Source organism: Diadema setosum, chromosome 2 (assembly GCF_964275005.1).
Source record: "Diadema setosum chromosome 2, eeDiaSeto1, whole genome shotgun sequence".
Taxonomy (NCBI): Eukaryota; Metazoa; Echinodermata; class Echinoidea; order Diadematoida; family Diadematidae; genus Diadema; species Diadema setosum.
Window position 1 is genome coordinate 25938879 of NC_092686.1, and position 23960 is coordinate 25962838.

At 38.4% G+C, this 23960-nt stretch overlaps 1 protein-coding gene across 1 annotated transcript in view; it reads left to right on the forward strand.

Annotated features, from left to right (window-relative positions):
* The window catches only part of LOC140243571 (plexin-A4-like), a 132572-nt gene extending 111710 nt beyond the window's left edge, over nucleotides 1-20862 (forward strand). The window contains exons 20-36 of the mRNA XM_072323241.1: nucleotides 3140-3374; nucleotides 4044-4189; nucleotides 4802-4923; nucleotides 5565-5630; nucleotides 6443-6517; nucleotides 7243-7309; nucleotides 9685-9831; nucleotides 11300-11456; nucleotides 12260-12369; nucleotides 12771-12873; nucleotides 13142-13227; nucleotides 14010-14138; nucleotides 14568-14728; nucleotides 15983-16130; nucleotides 16654-16794; nucleotides 17448-17522; nucleotides 18033-20862. Of these exons, the coding sequence (XP_072179342.1) occupies nucleotides 3140-3374; nucleotides 4044-4189; nucleotides 4802-4923; nucleotides 5565-5630; nucleotides 6443-6517; nucleotides 7243-7309; nucleotides 9685-9831; nucleotides 11300-11456; nucleotides 12260-12369; nucleotides 12771-12873; nucleotides 13142-13227; nucleotides 14010-14138; nucleotides 14568-14728; nucleotides 15983-16130; nucleotides 16654-16794; nucleotides 17448-17522; nucleotides 18033-18131 (2067 nt within the window). The 3' untranslated portion in view covers nucleotides 18132-20862. The remainder of the gene's footprint in view (nucleotides 1-3139; nucleotides 3375-4043; nucleotides 4190-4801; nucleotides 4924-5564; nucleotides 5631-6442; nucleotides 6518-7242; nucleotides 7310-9684; nucleotides 9832-11299; nucleotides 11457-12259; nucleotides 12370-12770; nucleotides 12874-13141; nucleotides 13228-14009; nucleotides 14139-14567; nucleotides 14729-15982; nucleotides 16131-16653; nucleotides 16795-17447; nucleotides 17523-18032) is intronic.
* The last annotated feature ends 3098 nt before the right edge of the window (nucleotides 20863-23960 follow it).

Here is a 23960-nt window from a genome sequence, read left to right on the forward strand (position 1 = left end):
GACATGGAAGCCGTCAGTTGTACAGTTCGTCTCATTCACACAGAATGAGCATGAACAGTTGGTATAATGGCATCAAGAGCAGGATGGGACTTTAGAGGAACCATGGCTAATGGTGTTTCACTGGATGATACTGGAATGATACTTTCATCAGACTGGCAGTAAAAATTTGTAAAGAATTTCCAAATGCAAAGGTGTGAAATTTCTGTTGGATTCTGGAATTGAGTGTTAGAATCCAAAAAGGTGCTGATTATGACTTGGCGACATGACAACTGGCAGATCTGATATGGAATTAAAGTAGCGGTCCCATATCTAGTGGACACACTATCTTACTGATCATGTGCATTGTGATCATCTGGAATATAAATATGTGTAGGCAGAACTGAAATTTGGAATAGCTCTTCCAGGAACACATGTATAACTTCTTGAAATGAGTGTCCAATATCCTCTAATGATTTGATGTAATTGTGATTGCGAACTTTTCTGTTTCTTGCATTCTTTTGTTATGCAGTTAAGTCAGATCACACACTTCATGCCTTTGCCACAATTTACCGGTTAACACAATGTTATCATGTATTCTGCTAATACCGGTACCACTAAATAACAGAAAGATGTGCCATGGCCAACCAAACCGTACTTCCCCTTTAAGACTGGAAGCGTACCAGTCTTGCAAGTTTTCAGTCATGTGACTGGGTCTTATTGCCAGGTGGAGAGATTTGACATGTCCAATTTTCACAACGGGTCATGGGCTTTCTGAGAATCATGCTACATTATAATGCACTGAAACCAAACGGCCGTAAGCCTATATACATGTATGTGTAGTTTGATCATACATAGTATGCATTATTGAGTCATGCAACGTACAAGTCATGAACCGGCTCGCCTCTCTAGTTGTGTGACTGGTCTGATTGTGTAGTACGTGCAGGTAGATCACATCAATGAAAGTTTGAGGAAAATTGGACAATCGATGCAAAAGTTACGAATTCTTAAAGTTTTGGTGTTGGAACCGCTGGATTAGGAGTCTACTAGAGGCTATGATGTCATGTGTGGACAACAATAAAGAAAATATAAAGGGAATTACACAAAAACTCACTTTTCTAGCATAATGAAAGAGCACTTGACTAAACCCTTTCAGGAAGAAGGGGAGAATAATTACTAGTTTAAACCCTTAATATAATGAATATAAACGCTTTAATGTATCAGTATCAAGTTGATAGAATAAGTAATTTTCATGAGAAGTGACTTTTTGTGGAATTTCCTTTACAGTTTCTTCATATTGTTGTCCACGCATGACATCATATCCTCTAGTAGTCTCCTCATCCAGGGGTTCCAACACGCAACAATTTTTAAAACTCATCACTCGCACTAGATTTTCTGATTTTCCTCAAACTTTCACTGATGTGTTCTACAAGTGCTTTCACTCAATCCACATTTCTCGTTGGGTTTTGGTTTCCTTTAAGTCTCTTTTAATACATTCAGGAGTCTTTTCCAAATACAATTATTTTCAACACATAAATGACCACAAAAAAAAAGTGTGCAAGGAAAGACCCCCACCTGCATGGTGTTCACTGTGCATCTGCAACGGTCCAACAGATTTGCTGTAATTACAGCAAAACTTGTTCTGCTGATATCAGTACTCCAGAAGTAAGTACCCTCCTAGATGCACTTCTAAGTTTTGCTGAAATTACAGCAAAACTGTTGATGCAAATGGAGTGTTGAGAATTGTGGAAAATCAAGGGGATTGTCATGTTTTGCTGTGTAATTTCAGCACTTTTTACCTCTTGGACTAAACTGTGGCCATGTGGAGGATTTTTGTGGTTTTTAACGGAATTTTGGGAAAACTTGACAATGCTTGAATTTGTCATTTCCAACCACACTCTGTTTACAGTGGTTGTTTCTATCCCTAACTCACATTTTAGAACTATTTTAAAGCACTAATGTTGGGTTTTTGTTTCATCTGCAAATGGTAAATTATGCCTTTAACAGAAATTTGTAGAAGTTATACAAATTGGAAAAACAGAATTATTTCTCTAAGCATAACTACCTTCGTGTCTCAGAATAACGTGGCACACAGGGGGTTTTCACCATGGCACATAAAGAGTTAAAGACGGGAGTCAATCGAAATTGATGGCATCACCTACAATCCATTTTTACTCAAACAAAATTGCATGGCTGACAGAGACAGCATGCAATAGTATGCCACATGATGAGCAATCAGCCAATAGGAGAGTAACATTCTTTTTATGTTTGAGGTGTCGTACACTTGGAGCTGTAATGCATCAATAATGGTAGTGATATTTAGATAGCAATATTACTATTATTAGTAGGAGTTGTAACAATAATGGTTTGATATGAGTAGTAGTCATAGTAGAAGAAGAAATAACAGAAATGGTAGTGGAAATAGTAGTACGTATAGTTGAGTGACCCGCACCTCGTCATACAATGTTTATGCATGTGAAAATTACATTACGTCACTGAAATTCTATGAAATCCCACTCACATACAGGAAAAAATGCTAAAGATTCCACTGGAACCCAAAGTTCAGTGATCAATACCAGAAATTTGCAGCTATCGTCATCAAACGCAAACAATGCTTAATACACGGTAGTTGTGTGCTAAGAAAGGGGCCCGTACCTCGTCACCCTGCACCCCCATAGACACAGCATGCAAAAGAAGTGTGCCGATGATGGTGATGATACATTTATCACGTCTTCCTGATATAAATTGATTTTCAAACAAACAAAATCGGTTTTCATCTCAGTTTGCTTGGTTGTGGTAACCCTGCAAAGTTTCAAGCGTGCTGAACACAGTCCTGGGCGTACATTTTTGTTCAGTGCGCTTGTAACAATTTTACGCAGGTTGACGGTATTAGGCCCCCTGACAAGGTGCGGGTTCCTAACTATAGTAGTAGGAGGAGACGAAGGAGGAGGAGGCAGTGGTGGTAGTTGTACTACTAGTCATGGTAGAAATGGTGGTGAAAGAAGAAATAGACACACTTTTTTTTTTTTTTTTTTAAAGAGAGATGTCCGTAGCAATTGAACGTTTTACAGAATGAAGTTATTGAAAAGGCAATACCTACAGTGCATGAGCACATCTTCAACAAGCCTCTACTTTCGTCACACATACATTGTTTACCTACCAGGTGCGACATGGGACTTCACATGTGATTGGCTACATTGACTACTCCAAGGTCAAGGACAACTCCATGATGACCATGATCATCATCATCAGCGCCATCGGAGGCACCATCGTCATCATCGTCCTCATCTTCATCTGCCTCTACTTCACCTCCAAGAGGAACTTCAAGAAGGAGCTGGCCAGGGTGGAGATTGCAATGGCTGAGATGGAGGACACATTCAAGAATGAGGCCACCAAAGGTACTTTGTAGCAGGGGAAGTGAGGCAGAATTTGAACAGAGGTGTCTGTTGATAGAGAGAGAGAGAGAGGGGGGGGGGGGGTGGTGGCCAGTTTTTGTACTATTCTTGGTAAGTGTTTTAGGCAAGTTATGTATAATCTCAAAGCCATCGGTTAGAAGAATTGAAAATACCCCAGCCAGAAATCAATGTATAGTGACTTCAGATTTTGAAAAGTTGGGTCACATGTGATTCAGTATTCAGAGTGGTCTTTCATTTCAAGGAAATGAAATTCATAATGTGAAATGTAATATTTCAAGCGCTAACATAAAATTATGAGTACAAATTTCTTATCGAAAGTAGCTGAAGAGGCTGCCTTTTTTCCTCCATGTTTTCATGGCAATTTTAGGGGGGGGGGGGGGGGAATGCAGACTTCTTCAGAATTTCCTTTGCTATATAATATAGCAGGGCTTTTTAGAAGTTTTGGTGGCCAGACATTAAATTTTTAGTGGCCCCATGCTTCTGGGCCATCACTAATGTTGAGCCCTGCATATAGAGAGATTTTTTTACACTGCCTGTACAACTCTTCTTTAAAGTGGCACAGTCCACAGAGGAGAGAGAGAGAGAGAGAGATAGTGGGATGGAGAGAGCAGCCACTTTGTGATGCTATTCTGCCCTTCTTCCCCCCGTCAGCTTTCATTGACATCCAGCAGGACATGACGGGCATCAAGGACCAGCTGAAGGACCTGGGCGGCATGCCGTTCGTCAGCAGCCAGGACTACGTGCGCAACATGCTCTTTGTTGGCCAGGGCATGCAGCCTCTCACCGTCGATCCTCAGGTGAGATCCTCTGTCGGGGTCAGATCAGGCAAGAACTGGGGGGATGAGCTTCAAACATGCATCCCAGTGATTATTTTTTTTTGTTTTTTTTTTTTTAATTAGACCTTTCTTTCGGTTTGATTGCATTGTAAACGGGACAATTTTTTGTATCACATGGTTTGAGAAGTTGATAGTCAGCTGGCATTCTTTGACAAGCTTGAATGGATCATGAATAAATTTATTGGTAAATTTTATTCGTCAAAGCCAGTTTTATGAAAGTCACAGCCAAGGAGGATGCCCATGTCACAACACTGAGACATTTAAGATATGAAATACATCATGTTTCTGTGACCCACAAGTTGTAATTCAAACAAACCCAAAGTTATCCACTTTGTTTTGCTCCATTTTTCATTATTAGGTCCTTTATTGCGCTTTCGTCATTATCAGTTGCTGCTTAAGAGTACTTTGCATGCACAGAATATCAAATGTTATTTTGGATTAAAGCTTCAGTGTACAATGTACTTTACTACAAATCCTCAGTTTACTCCAAACCAAGGGTCTATCAGCAGTGTACAGTATGTGTCTTCAGGTTGACATGCATGTTTTCTTGTGTTGTTCTGAAATTTGGCACAGCTTCCCGAGGAGAACCTCAAGAAGGCGATGACAGACTTCTCCAAACTGCTCAACAACAAGGACTTCCTCTTGGTCTTCATACGCTCCCTTGATGAGGACAAGAAACTCCAGATGAAAGAAAGGTACATAGGTTTGTGTATTCATTGATGAGGGAGCGCACCCCCACGTGCTGGCATGTGTAATTCAGTGTAGGTTCAAGACATATCTTCTCATATCATATCTGGAATGATTTTTTTATTCTTCAGAACGCATTTTAATCTTTAGAAACGCAGTGTGGTTAATTGTTTAGATATTAGTTTCTATGATGATATCATAGCATTTGAACCATTTCGTAGAGTCCAGACCTTTTTGATATTCACAAAATGAACAATGGGAACTTGAGTGTAGACTAGAAAGTAGTTTGAGCATTATAAAGTTGGTTACCCACTCACGCCATAAAATCAAACAACATCAGCAACATTATGACGCTTAAAGATGACCATTGTGACGTAACTATAAAACGGCGCAAGGTCACTGCGTCAAATATTCAAGTCGAGCGCATTAAACAATGTGCTGCCATCTACTGATTAATAACTGTACATGATTCGTGCAATGGCGGCTCCCACAATGGGGTCCTAACTTGGACAGTGCCTCACACATTACTTTCATTGCCTTTGTCATGAGAAAGACCCCATTGCTGACTTTGAAAATCGAATGTTCGACTATGTTGTTATAGAATATTCTGTGAAGTGACTACTCACATGATTTGCACTCTTCTTTTCAGGCAAAACATTGCGTCTCTGCTCACAGTTGTGCTCGTACTGGAAGGAAAGCTGTCGTATCTAACAGAGTGAGTAGTAGATATTATTTGACCCTAATATTTTTTGCTTTTCAGTCTGACATGATATTGCTTTAGATTTTTTTTTTTAATCGAACTAGTGTAATTGTTACTGTGATCATATTTTGTGGCATCTTAGATTACATTCAGTAAACTTCGCTTGAATTGAGGTCCTTGAGACAGGAGGAAGTGCCCTGACAGGGAAGGGGTATTGAACCTTGCCAGGGTCAAATGTGATTCCTGCATGATTGTTACCTCCGCCAAGGGAGGGAGTTTATTGTCTATGTTTTCAGCGGCAATGTTGTTTGTCCATGTGCAAAATAACTCAAAAAGTTGTGAACGGATTTGGAGGAAACTTAGAAGTCAGGTTGAGAATGACACATGGAACAGATGATGAAATTTTGGCAGTGATTCGGGAATTTCTATGGATTTTATGAAGGATTTTCGATATTTTGGCAGGTAGGGTCAATGAACTTGGGAGTTCAAGCTGCGCATTTTTTAAGGTTTGCATATGTGCAATAAAGTGCGTGCTCTCAGTTTCTGCTAGGGTGAGGCGCGCCGTGCAGCTGGAAGTTCATGACGTAACAAAAGGTTTTTATATTGGGAAATTGGGCGATTTTGAGCATGCATATGTACAGGTGGAAATCACTGATCTCTATGGAAGAAGGAGATCAGTGGTGGAAATGAGCTTGAAAGTACTTGGTGGAGGTCTGTGCTCTCAGAGTGCTTCTGTAGTTATTTTTTCTTTACGCGATACCCTCATGATTTGGTGAAGAAGGAAGAGCAAGATGGATGTGATATTCCCTTCTTTTATGTGTTTGTAGGGTGATGCTAACATTGATGCTGGAGGAGATCACAACCGCTGCGGACACTGAGCGTTACCGACAGCTCTTCAAACGGTAAGTTTGACAAGCTACACTATTGTAGTTTGTCTGTGTGTGTGTGTGGGTGCGTAGAATATTATGATTTTCACAAAACAGTTGTCATGCAGCCCATCAAGGCTTAGACAGTCGTCTTGACTTGAAATATGGCAGACAAGATATTTCACTATTGCTTTTCTTGAAGGAGAATTTGAGAAATATATGTTGGAATGATGACACATTAGATAGTAAAATATGTTACTGCTACTTATATTACTATTAAGGTATTAAAGGATAACGATGATCACGGTGATGATATAAGTTGATTTTCTTAAACATGCTTGCCAATATGATGATGAGAATGCTGAATGATTTCTGATATTAGATAAATGTGTATGCAAATTGCTGTTGGGGCAACCAAGCCTCATATCTCAACAATGTCCAGTGTTTGGGAGAGTGAAAAAAATATGGCAACCAAAGCACTATAACAAATAGAAGCGCCTTTAACATGTCATGGTGGCTTCATTTTGGGGTAAAGCAACTAGGGTTTGTGCAGGGCATCTCTTTATATACAAGTTGTAACTGATTATCTGACGATTGATAAAAAAAAAGAAGGTCATTTTCACCAAAAATTTCGATACAAGCTTTTGTCACCCCAGAGATGATATGCAATCATGTTGTTGGCAGTCTGAATAGCAAAGAGCATCGAGTTACATTCTCTCATTCTATTTTTTTTTTATTATTATTATTTCTGTCGACCTTAGGACGGAAACTATTGTGGAGAAGATGCTGGCAAACTGGATGGCATTGTGTATGTACAGCTACTTGCAGGTAAGCATCCAGAATCACTGTTGCTGCCATTCTTGGTTTGCTCTCAGTTTGAAGCAAAGGAAGTCGGTGTATTGTTGGTAACTTTCATCGTTTCTTTGGAGTTCGCCACAGTGTTTGTAATCTATGCTTCATTCCGATGTTCATTTTTTGTGATGGTCGATATTTTTTTTTGCTCACGATGTTACGTGGACAACAAGCATATGGTGTGTCAGCAGAAAGAATAGAAATACCCTCTTTTTGTGTTTTTGAAACCACTAGCCCAAGAGTACTAGTTTTAACTGGGACATTTCTGGTAACAAACTGATTTTTTCAGGATAGGTCCAGGAATGTGATTAGAATAACATACTAAAAGTCCTCATAAATCCTCCTCAAACATTTCCCGCAATCCGAGATGGCATCCAAAATAGCCGGCATTTCCTGTTTTTCTCATAACTTTTCAGGTAGGTTTCACCTATACACAGTTTAGATGTCGTAATATTGTTTTGTTATTTGAGGACTCAATATAGTACTTAATCAGAGATTTTGCAACACATAAGTGCTATCAAAACCACTTGAGCTCTTTCTGAATTTAAAATGGTGCCTCAAATGGCTGCCATTTCCTGTTTTTCCTCATAACCCTGCAAAACTGAACCTGAATATGTACTTTAAATGTCTAAATACATGTATATGTTTAGAGACACAAGGAAACTAATAAAAGACTTATTCAGATATTTTGAAACACATAAGTACCAATAAAACCACCCGAGTTCTACCTGAAAACTTAAGGTGCCCAAAATAGCCGCCTAAATATTCCCTAATAAATATTTCCCTAAATATATATTTTTCTTACTTTCATGATAGAAACAAATATCGAATATCTCACCAAAAGAGTGCACAATATCTCTCAATTTCAAGTTTGAAAATGTAAAAAACTCTTATGTTGGAGGTGGTGTCCCTCTCCATGTACAAATAAGTATGAGTGTCAGACATTCACTGATTTCTATATATTAATTATTTGATCTACATGAAATGAATAAAATAACTTATAATTTCACAATATTTCTAGGTCAAATGATAGGCTTCTCCACAGAAATTCACTGTCATGTGATATTACACATTACTTTGTAGTACATGTAGACACTAATTTTGAACATGTATACAGCATGGATACCAAAAAGAATAGTACTTCCAAAGTGATAATTGAAAGTTTCAAATGGAACTCACCTCATGGTAGACATACATTGTAAACTGCATCTTGTTAGTAGAAAAAAAAAAGGGGGGGGCAGCACTGAAATGTTCACGTCATGTGCTTGAGGTGACAAAAACAGAACATTTGGAAAAAAATGTTGCCCTGTCTGTTAAGTAATAATACTCTTCTGATGGTGAAATGTTTCCCTTGTAATAAGGACACCCTAGTAGATCCTAACATTTAAATGTTTTATCTTCAATTTGTATACTGCATGCATGAGAACTATTTTGTTCAATAAAAAGATTGTTGAATGCTTTCAGGATGAAATATTACATGTTAATCAATAACTGATATTTACAGTATTTACATAATTGTGAGATAAAATTGTTAATTTTGGATTTTGGGAAGAGCTCAAGCCATTTTATTGGTACCTGCGTGCTTCAACATCTCTTAATATGTATTTTATTGAGTTTCTTGTGCCTGAAAACATATATTTAGATTTTGTATTTGGATTACTTGATTGAAAAGGTACAAGAATTTCAGGAAATGGCAGCCATTTTGGATGCCATCTGGGATTGCAGAAAACGCTCAGCTTGTTACCAGAAATGTCCAGGTTTAAGCCTAGTTTGTATTTTGACTTAATGCTCTTGGCCTACACATTGAATTCTTACAAGTGCATTTTAACACCTGCATAGAGGTAATGCCTGCTTTGAAATTATCCCAAAGAGGCTCTCATTGTGAAGTTAATTGTTCTTTTTTTTTTAAGTCATATCAACAAACAGACCTCCCCAACAAAACTGAAAATAAAAAAGGCGATACTGAGTAGAAAAAAAGAAAAGAAAAGAAGAAGACAATGCTGCACAGTACTTTGGTAATATCAATCAATTCACTTCTCTGTAGGTGACTGTTGGTGTTCGCATTAACACAGTCATAGAGTCCAAATTTATGATGAAATCAAATCCATTTTGCAGAACAATGCATCCCCACAAGCACACAATTTGTCACATCGTATGATCATACTCTCTTTGATCTCTTCATGTTCTTTTCTGCTGTTGTTTTTTTTTTAACTCTTGCTCTTGGTTTCGGAATCTGTGTCTGCTGTATCTCTTTATTTATTATCTGTATACGTGTATTTGACTCTCGATCTTGATCTCAAATTACGTATATCCCCTAATGTACACATCTTGTTATTCCTCCCCGTAAATAGAAACATGTGGCGTACCCTCTCTACCTGCTCTACCAAGCCATCAAGTTCCAAGTGGAGAAGGGTCCCGTTGATGTCATCACTGGCCACGCCCACTACTCTCTCAACTATGAGTACCTGCTTGACGAAGATGTCAATTTCCATGAAGTGGTAAGACATTAACATTGATGACCACCTCGCTTGCTACAAAATCTTATGAAAACATTCTGGTGTAGTCGGTATCCATTATGAAGTTTTTTTTTTTTGTTGACAGCAGTGTGTGTATGGAATTGTATGTTTTCCTGGGATGTTGTCAGTGTTAGGTAGATGTATTCGAATGCACTGGTATGTACAGTCGTGTAGTTTCATGATTGGCCCACTTCTTATTCCTGATGGATGTATTTTCAAAATTGGCCCATTTTATAATGTAGAACCACTATCTGTGTGTGAAGCTCAACTGTGGTACCAGGCCTATTTAAAGTGTTCATTCTTACGCATGTACTTTGTTAGCTTTTGGACTGCTGCAGATTGAATGAGCAAAGCAGGAAAGCATGGAATGTGACATACTATATGAGTGAACAATGGTAAAGAAAGAGACAAATTCATCGTAATGGTCAGAGAGGCTATAATGAGAGAAATAACCTCATCTCCATAAAATGACTAACACTTGGGCAAGTGTACTGATCAGTAGCAAGTTTGTTGTAAGCTTAGATTGTTCCATTCACTACATTGAGCTAATGAGCAATTGAAACTGTAGTCTACCATACTCATTCCTCCCAGTCACATAATTAATTAGTACAACAGGATACATGTAGCTCTCCGTCTCTCTCATCACCAAGGTGATGACACCAGAACTGACTAGTGTGTCCCTGATTTTACAGGAAACTTCCTGGAAATCATGAGATGTTGTTTTGTGTGGATAAGAGGATATGAGAAATGTATTTTTGCTCATTGAGTTGCCTGTAACAGTGGCAGATCTGTGGATGTGTAACCCCCCCCCCCCCCCCACTCTTAGGCTCATCATGATTGTTTTGTTTTTTGGGGCTGTTGGGGTTTAATCCCCCTTTGAGAGTTTTCTTTTCGTTGTTGATTGTTAGCCGATTTTGGGAGAGAAGTGGCACTCAAAAGTGTTAAGAACTTTTTTTTTCTTGCTTATCATGACCCAAACTTGCTGTAACCCTCTCCCCCTTGGAAAAATGCTAGATCCGGTCCTCTGTATTACTAAACACATTGGGATCTCCACTGGCAGCTTTGTGGACACTCCCATACTTGCCAACTAGTAAGATTTTATCAGATTCAGTAAGATTTTTTACGTTAAAAATAGCAAAATCAGATTTTTAGAAAATGTTTAGATATTACCTTTCATGTGTATTTTCTGAAAATTTGACCGAAAGTAAGATTTTTAACTTCAGTTTGCATATAAAATAAGATTTTTGCAATCCATGAGTAAGATATTTCATCTTGAAATGTTGGCAGGTATGCACTCCCTGATTTTTGATGCTTTAAAGATAGCTGCACTGTGACACCCATCTTGATGCACTACATGTATCACTGTAAATCTGCCACACCCTGTCACTTTAACTCAACCACGCCCTGTCACTTTACCTCTACCACGCCCCGTCTTCCTGTCCTCCTGCAGAACCTCCAGGTGGAGAATCGGCTCCAGGAGATGGAGAACAACATGGTTAAGGTTCTGAGTGTGGACACCATCACTCAGGTCAAGACCAAGATTCTGGACGCGGTCTTCCGCAACAAGCCCCTCTCTGCCCGCTACATCACCATGGATGTGGACCTCGGTAAGGGTCGAGAGTGAAGCAGGATGGAGCAGTGTATAACAGGGTTTATTGAATCAAAGTGGAGTTGCCATAATGTTAATAGCAAAATCTGTGCTACCTCTTTAGAATACACAATAATGACAGGATCTAGATTTCAGTATATGAGTTTAAATGAGAAAAACCTTTATACCATTTCAAACAAATAGAAGAATTGAATTCATTCATATTCCTGGTTTCCATTGACAGAAATATAAATGGTCTCATTACCCATTACCCTGTTCTAAAGAGTGATATGATTAATGCTTACATGTACATTTGTTTTGAATTACAACATGAAAAAGAATGAGGTGGATTGTAATGATGAAGAAAAAAAACAAGTTATAAACTGTATCATCAGAAAGACTTATGATACCAATGAAATAAATCTGATATAAGTTTGTTTTTGTTTTTTTAATGTATTCATTTTTTCAAATTTCATGAGTCAATTGATAGTCTCAAAATCAGCAACTGGAAGAAATATTGCCTCCAATGATAAAAAATACTGTATAATCATCTCCATGGTGAAAATTCACAAACTTTTCTCCTGTTAAGGGATAGCACTTATTTCCCATTTCATTACTGAAGTTCTCAATTGTGAATGTAACCACTTGCAAACTTACTCTTTCCAGTTTGCAAAATATTATACTCGCAAGGTATATGGCATGATTATATAGTTTTTGATGTAAGTTTCTGATCGCAGTGCTAGGTTGTTAAAGCATTGCAGGATCTTCTAGTAACATTACATTATCTATGTGCATTTCTGCTCTTTACCCCAACTCTTTCAGTCTTACGGAGTGGGAAGATGGGCCAACTGGTTCTCCGTGACACCGACAACACCACAGAGAAGCCAGATGTCAACCGATGGGCAAAAGTGAATACCATCAGTCACTATGCTGTAAGTTTGGACCGATAGTCTCCTTTATCTCTAGGCTACTAGTCCTTTGTCCTTGTTACTTTGTACTGTAATTGATTTGTAACATGCATGTCAGAAGTTGCATCAAATTTCTTGCATCAATCTTCAATGTCTGCAAAATACCAGCATTGTTAGTCAATTTTTTATGGCTTTGTGTAGATTTATTTTATGTTTTTGTTGTCCTTATTTTGTAGACTATTTTCATGGCCAGTGGATCTCTGAAATGTATTTGTTTGGTTGTTAGCAGATTATATTCATTTATTTATTGTTTGTTTTTGTTTGTTTGTTTGTTTGTGTGTGTGTGTGTGTGTGTGTGTGTGTTTGTTTGTGTGTGTGTGTGTGTGTGTGTGTGTGTGTGTGTGTGTGTGTGTGTGTGTGTGCAGATTTCAGATGGAGCTACAGTGTCACTGGTCAGCAAACAGATCAACCCCAATGCCAGCCTGGCCACACCCCTGGATGAGGATACAGAGCTCCTGGCTCCAAGCCGTAAGTTAGAAACCAGAATTCCGAGAGAAGAACTGTAGCATGTCATTTTGTCACTGAGTAGTTTACCTCACTTCCATGAATTACATGTAAGCCATGGCTTTTCCTTCCTCTTTTTCTTTCTCTTTTTGAGGCCAGGTGACCAGAATTTGTTGAATTTCTTACATTTGTTGGAAGTTTTGCCAGTGCCAGTTTTGTTTGTTTGTTTGGGGTGTTTGTGTGTTTCTTTCTGTCTGTGCTTATCGCCCTGACTGTGTGCATCTCTCGACAGCGCTCCCAAGTCCAAAACGTGGACCTCCTACGACAAACACAAATGTGGAGAGTGATCTGGAAGAGGGGTTCCAGTTCTACCACCTGGTGAGACAAGCCATCATCCCTTACTAGGTCCCTCATATTGCAACAGTCACATACAATGTACATGTACCTTGCTGGTATTTTCTTGACCACAAAGCCACCATCACTTATTCAAAGAGCCTTATAACAAGGAACAATTTCCAGAATTTGTAATTGCTTGTGATAAGATGAAATGTTTTAAAATAGACAAAATACCATGAATCTCATTGACTGATACACACACACACACACACACACACACTTGCACAAAAGAATATTTTGGGTTGATTTCAGTTATTGGTACTCAAAATTGCTTCTTGAATTGATCAGTGATATTCACTGAGACATCAGCTGACTTTTTTTCTCTGGTTTCTTGACAATGTGAAGATCACAGAGCTTTTAAGGTATGTTGTATGAGAGGATCTTGAAATGTCTTGAGAGAACATACACGGTTCAACAGTTTGAAAACCATATGATCTTTCTTTCTTTCTTTTTTACAATTTTTCAAACTATCTGAGTGAAGGGATATACTACAATATTCTAGGTCTGCCCCAAAAAGTGGCTTACTGTCCAAAGATCATTAATGAACACTATTGCACAAGTTTTAGGTTTTCCATCTTGGCTACAACTGTCAGTTAAAGCTCATATAGTTTGTCAAAATATTAGCCCCAATGATTTCCTTCTCTTCAAAATCCCTTCTGTTGCCATGCATGCAATGTCACATTCTTCAAAAGATCCCAGCTACAAAAAAAAAAACAACAAAAAACACATTTTTATGGATGCGCATGTCCCTTTTTGTTTTGCAGTCTCCACTGTTTGAAGATGATGCCTTCAAGAAGAACAAGAAGGGCCTCCGCAATTCCTCCAACACAGGCCCAAGGATCAAGCATAGAAAGATTCGGGAGATCTACTTGAGACGGCTGGTTTCTACCAAGGTTTGGACTTCTTCCCCTTTTCTCCTCATCCACTTTCACTTTGTTTTCAACCCCATTTGTGAGGCTCTGGAGTGAACTCATACATTTGAAGATTCTTGACACAACATGAAGCAGTTATATCCAGTATAAGGTATCATCAGAGACTGTTGGTCTTTTGTAACACTGATCCCAACTGAAAACATCTGCAATAACTTAGTACAAAAAGCAGACAACAACAAGGAATGAATACATACAAGAAAGCAAATTAAGGCACATAGAGCACAGCTAAAAAGAATTTGAACTTCCTCATGTATATGAAGTGTTTCTACTTCTTGTAACATAGAAAGCCTATGAAAAAGACTAGCAATTCCGGCAAATCATGCAATGGCTACTGATCCCCATTGATTTGAGGGTGTAAAACTTGAAGTCATTATCTCTCCCTGTTCACAGAAATCAGTCCAGACGTTTGTGGACGATGTTCTGGCAGTAATGCTGAGTGTTTCAGATGACAGGCCCTTTCCCAAGGCACTCAAATATCTCTTTGACTTCTTTGACCGCCAAGCAGACAAGCACAAGCTGAAGGGTGCAGCAGATATGTGGAAAAACAGCTGGTGAGATTTCCAGAAACCGATTATTCATCTTCTTTTTTCATTTTTTTTTTTTTTTTTTTTTTGGCGTCAGATGTAGAGTTCCTTTCCAAAAGGTGTTACTGTATCTCATTTGTCAGCAAATTTTACTTTTTTTTCTTTTTACAGAAATGTAAATGTATTCTGTTGTCCCATACAGTAAACTCTTAAAAGTATTGAATTTCTCGTGAGAAAACAGAGAATCAGGTAATGAAAATAAGCCTTGTTCCAAGAGTTGCTAGATCCAACTGGATCCAATTACTGGTAGAACTTGTGTGCCTGCTTGACTGTATTTTGACTTCAGAGTCAGGCTGACTAGTTTTCCTGCTTGTGTTCCTGTCCACATGATAGCTCTGAAAAAAAAAAAAAAAAAAAGCAAAAAAGAACATTGTTAAATTTCTTAAAGAACTGCACATGCCTAGTTTACTCATTCGACACATGCCAAAGGAAGAGCAGACTGATGCACAAGTTACGTGAACAACTTCACAATTTTTCTGCTGTTCACATTTTCATTACAAAAGACCTTGTGAAGTTTCATGCGAAATTCGAAACTTCACAGTCCCAAGTCTTTGCGTAAAGTTTCTTGTGTGGAATTTTGTAAGGTTGCCAGGTAGCCATTGCCCTAACTTTGCAAGTTTTCAAGCCCAGTGATAATGGCCCTGCTGGTACTGTGTCGTGCATTTCATGTCTTCCTGTACATATGCTGTGCATGATACTCAACAACTATGAGATAATTTTCTTTTTTTAAAAAGGGAATTCTTGATATTTGACATATGGATGCTAATCAGATGTGGCGAGGTGTGGTTGAGATGTTATTCTGACCCACTGCAGATAAATTAAAAAATTTTGTAGCAGAAGTTTAAAGGCACACCATCCAGGCAATTTCCATCATTGACTGCAATTGCAGTTTATGGAGGAGGACTTACAGGAATTGAGAAGGCTTGGTATAGAAGTGAGCATTACTGAGTAGATCTTTTTAACTAAACCATGACTAGAACAAAAGAAACTTCCTTTTCCCTCAACTCTACCCCCTCCCCCCCAAAAAAAAAAGAAAAAAGAAAAAAGAAGGAAATCAAACTCGTACACGTCAAAGTAGCACTGTAGGCAGCCGATCTTTTTGTATTTGTCTAATTGCTCCTTCTTTTCTTTCTTTCTTTTTTTTTCCTTTCTCTGCTGTCCTTTGTATATCATTAATTTTTTTCCTCGCTTTGTAAATACTCTTCTATTTTTTCTATGTAGTCTTCCACTGAGGTTCTGGGTGACAGCCATGACCCACCCAGCTTACGTCTTTGACATGCATCAGACCGACACAATAGATGCCTCGGTCAGTGTCCTCACGCAGATGCTGGACAATGCCTGCAAGGGAATCGTCCCCAAATACAGCATCGTAAGTCAGGGGTGCTCCAAGCGCATTTGTCCAGGGCAACTAAAACTCACTGTCAGGACGAGTAATTTGAATGGGCACTCACTTGTTTAAAATCATTTAGGTTCTTTGCCTTGGCTCCATAGGTATACATACATGTATATAGTCGTCAACAAATTCTGTTGAGCAGTCCTATGTTGACAGATGAATTATTTGTGGGAATTTCTTTGTCATACTGAAATTCTTTACTGAGATTATTACTAAGTATGTCTGTGACATCCATTATGTAAAGGAAGTGGTCATTGTATCCGATGGCAGCACCTGTCAAATTATGTTCCTTAACCTGACAAAGTCTTAGTACATAGTGTATCAGCTTCAAGTGTAGAGCTGGAGTCTATAGCACTGAGGTAAATACCACTCAGTGGTAATCTCTCATTTATATATTATTTCATAGTATGCTCTTTTGTTTTCAATACCTGCTGATAAAGTGGAGCCCGTTTGATTGATTGTGCTTGATATGATGTACTTGTGGCAATTTGTTTCGTAGGAAACGTCACCCAGTCGAGTTCTGTATGCCAACGAACTGCCGAAGTATATCGAGATGATCCAGACCTTTTACAACGACATCCGTAACAGCTCCAGGGTAAACCAGGATGTGTTGGACATGGAATTCAAAGAAGTGTGTGAGGTAAAGATGACTTTGCACCCCTCAATAATAGCATGATAGAGCACACTTACCCTCAGTGAGAGACAAATGGTTTCTGTGTAGTACGACATTCAGCTCCTCTTAGAGTAGATGCCAATTATTGTTTTTGCGTGATCTTTGCATGGAAGTCTTTGTGTGGAATAATGAACTACTTCCTGTATGCAGTTTCAGTGTACCAGGTAGTCTATAACACAGTATGAATATAGGGAACATTTGGCAGTGTCAAGTACAAGTAATGTAGTGATGGCTGCAAATGCATGTGTACATGAGAAAAGTATAGAAAAGAGACCTTTTATACATTTAATAAGTTTTCCATGAAAAAATGCATTACCTTCATGTCTAAAAGCATTAGAATGAGATTAATTTGACTGCATATCATTAAAGAATGCCGCAGGCAGCTGTGAACCAACACTGAATGTGTTTAATGCTACGGTTGTCTGTTTCTGTAATGAAAATTCTTGCAGAGAACTGTCTATTGAATAGGGGATGGCAATTGAAAGTTTAAATGTGTAATTTATCACTTACTTTGTCAGATTTTAAACAAGCATCTCTATGTGATTGCTTTCCAGTAATAGAGATAATCTCCATATACCATTCAGTATGATTATTATTATTTTTTTTTTTTGGCTACACAGATATTCCAGAATTCATTCAGTCACATAGGGACACTTCATCAGCTGTACCAGCATGCCAGCCAGAGGAGCGACAAGGTGAGTGTTGGTTTTCCAGCACCATGGCAATACATCAGGTCATAACTAAACAAAGTGCCCATCAACCAGCATATGTAATTTGAGCATAGATACATGTAGGAGTACCTGTGAATGATACAATGTGTAGTTGTAAAACGGGTATGAAGACGTACACGTGTACATAGCAATCAAGGCTGAGCTCACTAGATGTTGAATTTCGCTGACCCCATTTGGGTGCCCTTTTAGTGTATAACAACAGAGTTCGTGAGCCCATCAGCGCACACTCTATTCAAGATCTCACATCTGATTGATATTTCCCATTGTTTGATGGCACATGCAGAATGACCATGAAAAGGGAATATATGTACTGCTTGACTGCTTTCATACAGGTAGATTACCAACCTGTCCGCTGTTTGTCGACAGGGAAAAAGAATCTAGTTTGGGGGTCTTTGGAAGTTCTCAGAGAATTGCGGAAGGAACGGGTAAAGTGAAACATCATTGTAATTTTTGTTCTTTGTCTTGGTCCCACAGCTGGTGGAGGCCCTGGAGGAGGATGAGCAGTGCCAGAGGGCCAACATGGGCTACAAACTGGAGCAGGTTGGCACCATCCTGGCCGAGGGGGAGGACTAGGGCAGAGCGAGGGGGAAATGAGGAGGGGGGACTGCATCCCACCGGAAGGGCCACTTGCCACGCCCTGATGACAGCTGGAAAGGGGTTCTATCCTCAGCCTTCATGACATGCCAGTTTTTGTGGGGAGAGAAGGAAACGGCCGCTGCAAATAATGAGCGCAGAATGAGACTTACCTATTCTGACAATGATGCCACTGTAAGATAGTCGAATGATGTTGCACCGTAAGCGTCGCACCATGTGACATAATTATTCACCATGCACTCCGACTTGTCTGTGAAGTGTACAGTGTAACTAGGTGTTGTATTTAAAGTATTGGTGATCTTAGGGGCAAAGAACTGTGTCATAAAAGGGTGTGGTGTATCTGGTGGAAAGTGTAAGCATGTTTATCGTGGCAGCACATTCTCGCTCAGCACAGCTTTAAAAAAAAAACAACAACAACAACAAAAAAAGTTCACTGCTTCTTCCAAGTACTTTGTTGAGTATAATGTACATATCAAAGGCATGACGGCACGAGCTAGAGGGTAGTGAACAAAACATTACATTTTCCTGTGTATCAAAATTTGCCCGAGGCTCGTGAATGACTTCCCAAGATGTTGCGCGTATGTAGATATGCATATCAAATGAGGAGGGCGGTTTTCGTGTGTTTGTATGGAGGAAACTGGGTAGACATTGGTCAAAAAATTGTGGATATTACACGTCATTCATGTTTACTATTGACCAGTGAAACTTGTCGAAAGTTTGTCCAATATGCACATATTGATCGCCACCATTTTTCACTCACATTTGGACTATAGTTGCACACAAGTGGATGTCTTTTTTTAGACATTTTTTTCTTATTCAGCCCATTGTGCATGTGTATTAAAACTGTGGTCTACTATTCATCTGAAATCGATACATTCTCGGCTTTTATGCAAGCAAACTCACCAAAAGTGTGTTTTATTGTATATGTTTTTGTTTCTCTGTCATGTGTAAAATTGCACATGTGTCTGCACTCTTCCATGGAAACCAATTTTTTGTGTATGTTGTTTTGATATAGCATGTTTTGATATGGCCTTTCTCTCTGTGTGAGTCTATTAAGTGTGGTTGCGGGGAGATGTATGAGACAAAAAAAAAAAAAAAACGCAATTCTTGATTATGGCGATATGTATACGAATCTATCATGTCATCTTCATCACCTTTCTTGATAGTGTTCTATTATATTTTATGAATATCTTCTTTTACGAGGAGGGTGAGCATGATGTGAAATCGCATGAAGTTCAGGTGCTTGTAGGAGAAAATTAGAATAAATGAGACTTTGGTTGTCTAGAGTTCTTGGCATGGCGGACTATGGTAATGGCTGCTTTCGACTGAAGCAGAAGTTTGAGGTCCATTTCTATTCTGACTCTATGTCTACATAAGTTTTGATCTTTGAATGGAGATTTTTTTAGCAGGATTATTATCACCTTAAATTTATGATTTCAGCACTGCAAAAGCATCATGATATCAGATTTTTGTGGCGAGATAAAATGTAGCCATTTCTTGTGTTTCAAAATTTGTAGACTTCTGGAATATTGAGCCAGCTGTTGTATTTATATTTTGTAATCATTCTCTTGCTGTAGGGGGAGACTATGTCTCAAGTTTCTTGCTGCTACTGAGGAAAATAAAAAAATTAATTCTCAAAATGAAATTTCAAGCCAAAAAAGCCTTGTTCAACAAGTACCTGAGTCTGTGAAGCCATGCATATCGTGTACTTTGAAGCTAGAGACACATGTAGCATAGAACAATAGATTGTCTAGTAAGATGTTTGGAGTCGTTTGAATGTGGTGTATATGGAAAGATAAAAAGTAAAAAGTAGTGAAATAAAGAAATAAGTGAGGAGAATGAAGACACATGAAAGGATATATGTATTTGTGACTGCATATTATGTATGCACAAAGTGTGAGTTTCACTGCTTGTCCATGGATATTTAAGCTGTGACACCAGTGTATGCAAAATCTATATGATAGAGCACCTTGTGTATGGACTGATAAATACATCTACTACAACTTGTTAATTTGTTGTGTTTTACCAAATTTCTTTCAACTCATTTACTCTATAATGTGTTGGTTTGGGTTGTTGTTGTTTTGTTTTTTTCGCTTTGTGCTTGTTGCATTCTGCTTTGTGTGCATGTCATGTTATTGCAATTTGACAGCAAAATCTAGTAGAAACTGAAAGTGGGCCATGCCAGTTAGACTGTGTGATTGGACCAGAGTGAAAAATGTTGGATGGTGCAGCAAATGCAATCCATTACTCAGTACTTAATTTTTTTTTTGGATAATCTTTCACTTGAGAGTGCTCTGTTTTCTTCTTCTTCTTTTTTTATTTCATCTCTAATTATGAGTTCATTAATCACTGCTTTCAATTTGCAAGTCATTTAGAAGTTGTTAAGAGCTTTATTAATTGATCAGCGTAATTTTCACCTTTTTTATTCTTCATGTGCATACTGACTTTTGTACTTTTTTCCCCCTTCGCTTTATCAAGTGGACCTCTTTGCTAGTACTAAAACAAACTTTATACAAATCTATTAAGCCTATTTTGAATGTTTTGTACATATGCCCAGCAATATAAAATTTTTGCATTCATTTATGTTTGTATTTCGCTGTTAGCAAGATGTGAAATGGAGTCTTCATTTTCTGTTGTTTCATATGTTTTGCTGATGTTGGAGGAACCCTTCTGTCTCAGAGGTCATAGAACTTTAGTTTTAGTACCTTTTTTTTTTTTTTTTTGTAGCTTGTTATACCTTGTAGCAGTCAGCAGAGATAGGGACTGCAAAGTATTGCAAATGACCAAGGAGTGATTGGTGCTTTATGAACATCCAACAATGCACAGAAGTTCCCACTCCACCCAAACCCCATCCCCATTTCCTCCAGGGAGATATTAAAGGGACTGTACAGTACTGGTTGAGGTGGGATTCATGTTTTGAGCATTCCTAAGTGAGATAATGAGAAACCTCTTATGAAATATGAAAGAGCATGTAATTTTAAGAAGGATTCAACGTTTATTTGATGAAATTGGTTTTCAAATGGCTGAGATATCCAAAAAAGTGATAATAAAAGGCCACAGGCCTCACCTTTTATTAGGATCTCTTTGTTTCACATTGTTTTTGGATATCTCAGCCATTTCAAAACCGATTTTCATCAAATAAACTTTTGATACCCCTTAGAATTGCATGCTCTTTGACATCTCATAGAGTGGTTTCTGTATTTTTCGCAAAAAGTTCAAAGCTAAATCCTCACCGCGACCAGAACTGTACACACCCTTTAAGGCTCAGAGACCAAAAAGTAAACCTACTGATAGATACATAAATATATTTTGAAAAAAAAAAAGAGTACACATTGTAATGATTTTTAATGAGTAGTCTTTGCAGATGGACAGTCATTGATTTCTGCTTTAATTTTTCTTCATTCTTCCCAGAATCCAAAAATGTAGTTCCGTCAGTGACACCAACTTTCTCAGATGTTGATTACCCTAATATGTAATGAGACTTCACTGCACTGTGAATGATGTTTCATGGAATGTGCGAATGGGAGAGGAGGATTTGTTCAGAAGGGTTGTCAGTTAATCTTTGTGAAATCAATTGTCAATCAATCAACTGCTGTGAGGCATGTACACTTTGCACTGAAAGAGGCAAATAAATGGAAGTACTGTATCTGTCAGGAATCAATGGTTCAGTGTGCATCTTCCATTGACAGCGATCAGATAAAGTGTATGTGAAGACAGCACCCACAAATTTGCACAGGACAGTCACTGCTGCTAGCAAAGTTGAAGTGAAGGTCTTGACCAAACCTTTGCAATGATGCAGCAGATTAATGCAGCAGAAACATTTCCTGCAGAGATATACCAGCTGCATGACAGCACATTCTATAGTTGTTATTTGTACTTAGGGTTGAGTAGATGCTGATTGGGAGTACAGTAAGGGCAATATCACAAACTAATCAGAATATAGATTTGTTATTGTTGCTCCAAATGTAATTGTTTTGTGTTGTTTTTTTCTTTTTAAAGAACCTTCCATTTTTTCTTTGTGTTTGTTGTTGTTCATGTTTTTATTTGTGTTTTCAGGCCATCATCCCCCTTCGGCACTGTACATACACAGATGATTTCATTAAAAAATGCACTAGTGAAGGATCTAATCACTCGCGTCATCCACAATGATTACTATCACTGTTCTGTTTGTCATCTACTACAAGAAGCACACAAGAAAAATCCCAAACAAATAGTAGCACATTTGCCTTCAGGAGCGCAGAGTGTAAAAATCGGACACAGTGGAGTGTTTTTATAATACACACAATCTACATTTGTACCTTCAAGCATTGAGAGTGCACTTCCTCATGTGGGTACTCCCTCATAAGTCACGAAAGATTCTTTCCTCCCTCCATCTAGAATAACTTTTCACAATAAACAAAATGTTCACCAAATTTTTAAACATGAATGAAACTGCTGACCATAGATATTCAGAAGATGCCTAGAAAGATTCACTGAGCCTTATGACTTTGTAGATTCAACTGCAGTTTAATTCAGAAAAGTTGAATGTGTACACTGCCAAATATAACTCTATGTTGCCTGCTTCCTTTAGATTAGATGCTTCGACAGCTGGCAAGTTATTGAAATGCCAGATGATGATTATTTGCCATAGATGTTTTCTGCCGTTGTTTGTGCATAATGTGATGAAGCAACATAGCAAAAAGTCTAGCTGTATCATTTGAATTTATGTGTCTTTCACGCGTCAGTAAATCAACTTGAGTTTTAATAGCCACCTGTAAAAAGGAATAAATGGCTTGTGTGTAATTTATTCTGATTCTATGCTCTGATGTACTGCGAGTATGACCGGTTGAGTTGATTGTCGTGGTGGCTTCTTTAGGTTTCTGGTATTGCAAGCCTGTATGAAAGTTCAGTTTGTATGTGGATGTTTCAACTTAGCTGGAGCAGCATTTGTGATGACTGCAAGTTTCTCTATATCTGTAATGATATTGTCAACACCATTGGACATTGTCCATGACTTCGGGTAGCATTGAAACTGTGCAAGAAGTCATCAGATAATGTGGTACAGTTGAATGTGGATGTAGACAAATAGAATGACCAGACCCGAGTATTCATAATCTTCATAGAAGGGAGAAATCTATTTTCATTTTCATTTTGCTAATAGTGTGAGTTTTGACAAATGTATTTAAAAGACAGATTTTTTTTTTTTTCTGAAAAAAAAAATATAGAACACTATCTTTCATGGGCATTCTATTCAACTCTTCTTTCTTTCATTTTTCATTTGTGGTGGCTTTCTCTGGTTTCAATGCTGAGGTTTGTAAAGGAGTATTCAGGCAAAAATCTTGATTAGAGTAAACACTTTTGTGCAAGCCTTTCACCAAAATGCAAAGTTTGGAAATTGCTGTAGCTTGCTTTCATTGTGTTTAGTATGTAATAGGGGGAAATCAGGTTTTTATAGGACTGCCCACTTCGTACAAAGTCTGTATGTCAATAGCACCAAAATCTTATGATGTGATGCCCACAGTTAGTTATTAGATGTACAGTATCAGCACTTATGAGAACTGTAGGTGTCCTTGAACTGGAGCCATGATCATGTGATAAAGGGTTTGCGTGGGGATGGCAGCGGGTTTTAGTGAAGTGATACAGATGTTCTTTGTACCATTGCGTGATCTCCTATTGTGCCCTTGTCCCTGACACATAGCAGTGTGGGTCAAGTTGTCCAGTTTGCTCATTTGATGGGAGTGTGTCAAGGATACTGCCCGCCAGAAAAAGAGAACTGTCCACTCTCACTGTGTGGACAAGAACAGCACTTCGAAGGAGTCCACCACTCTT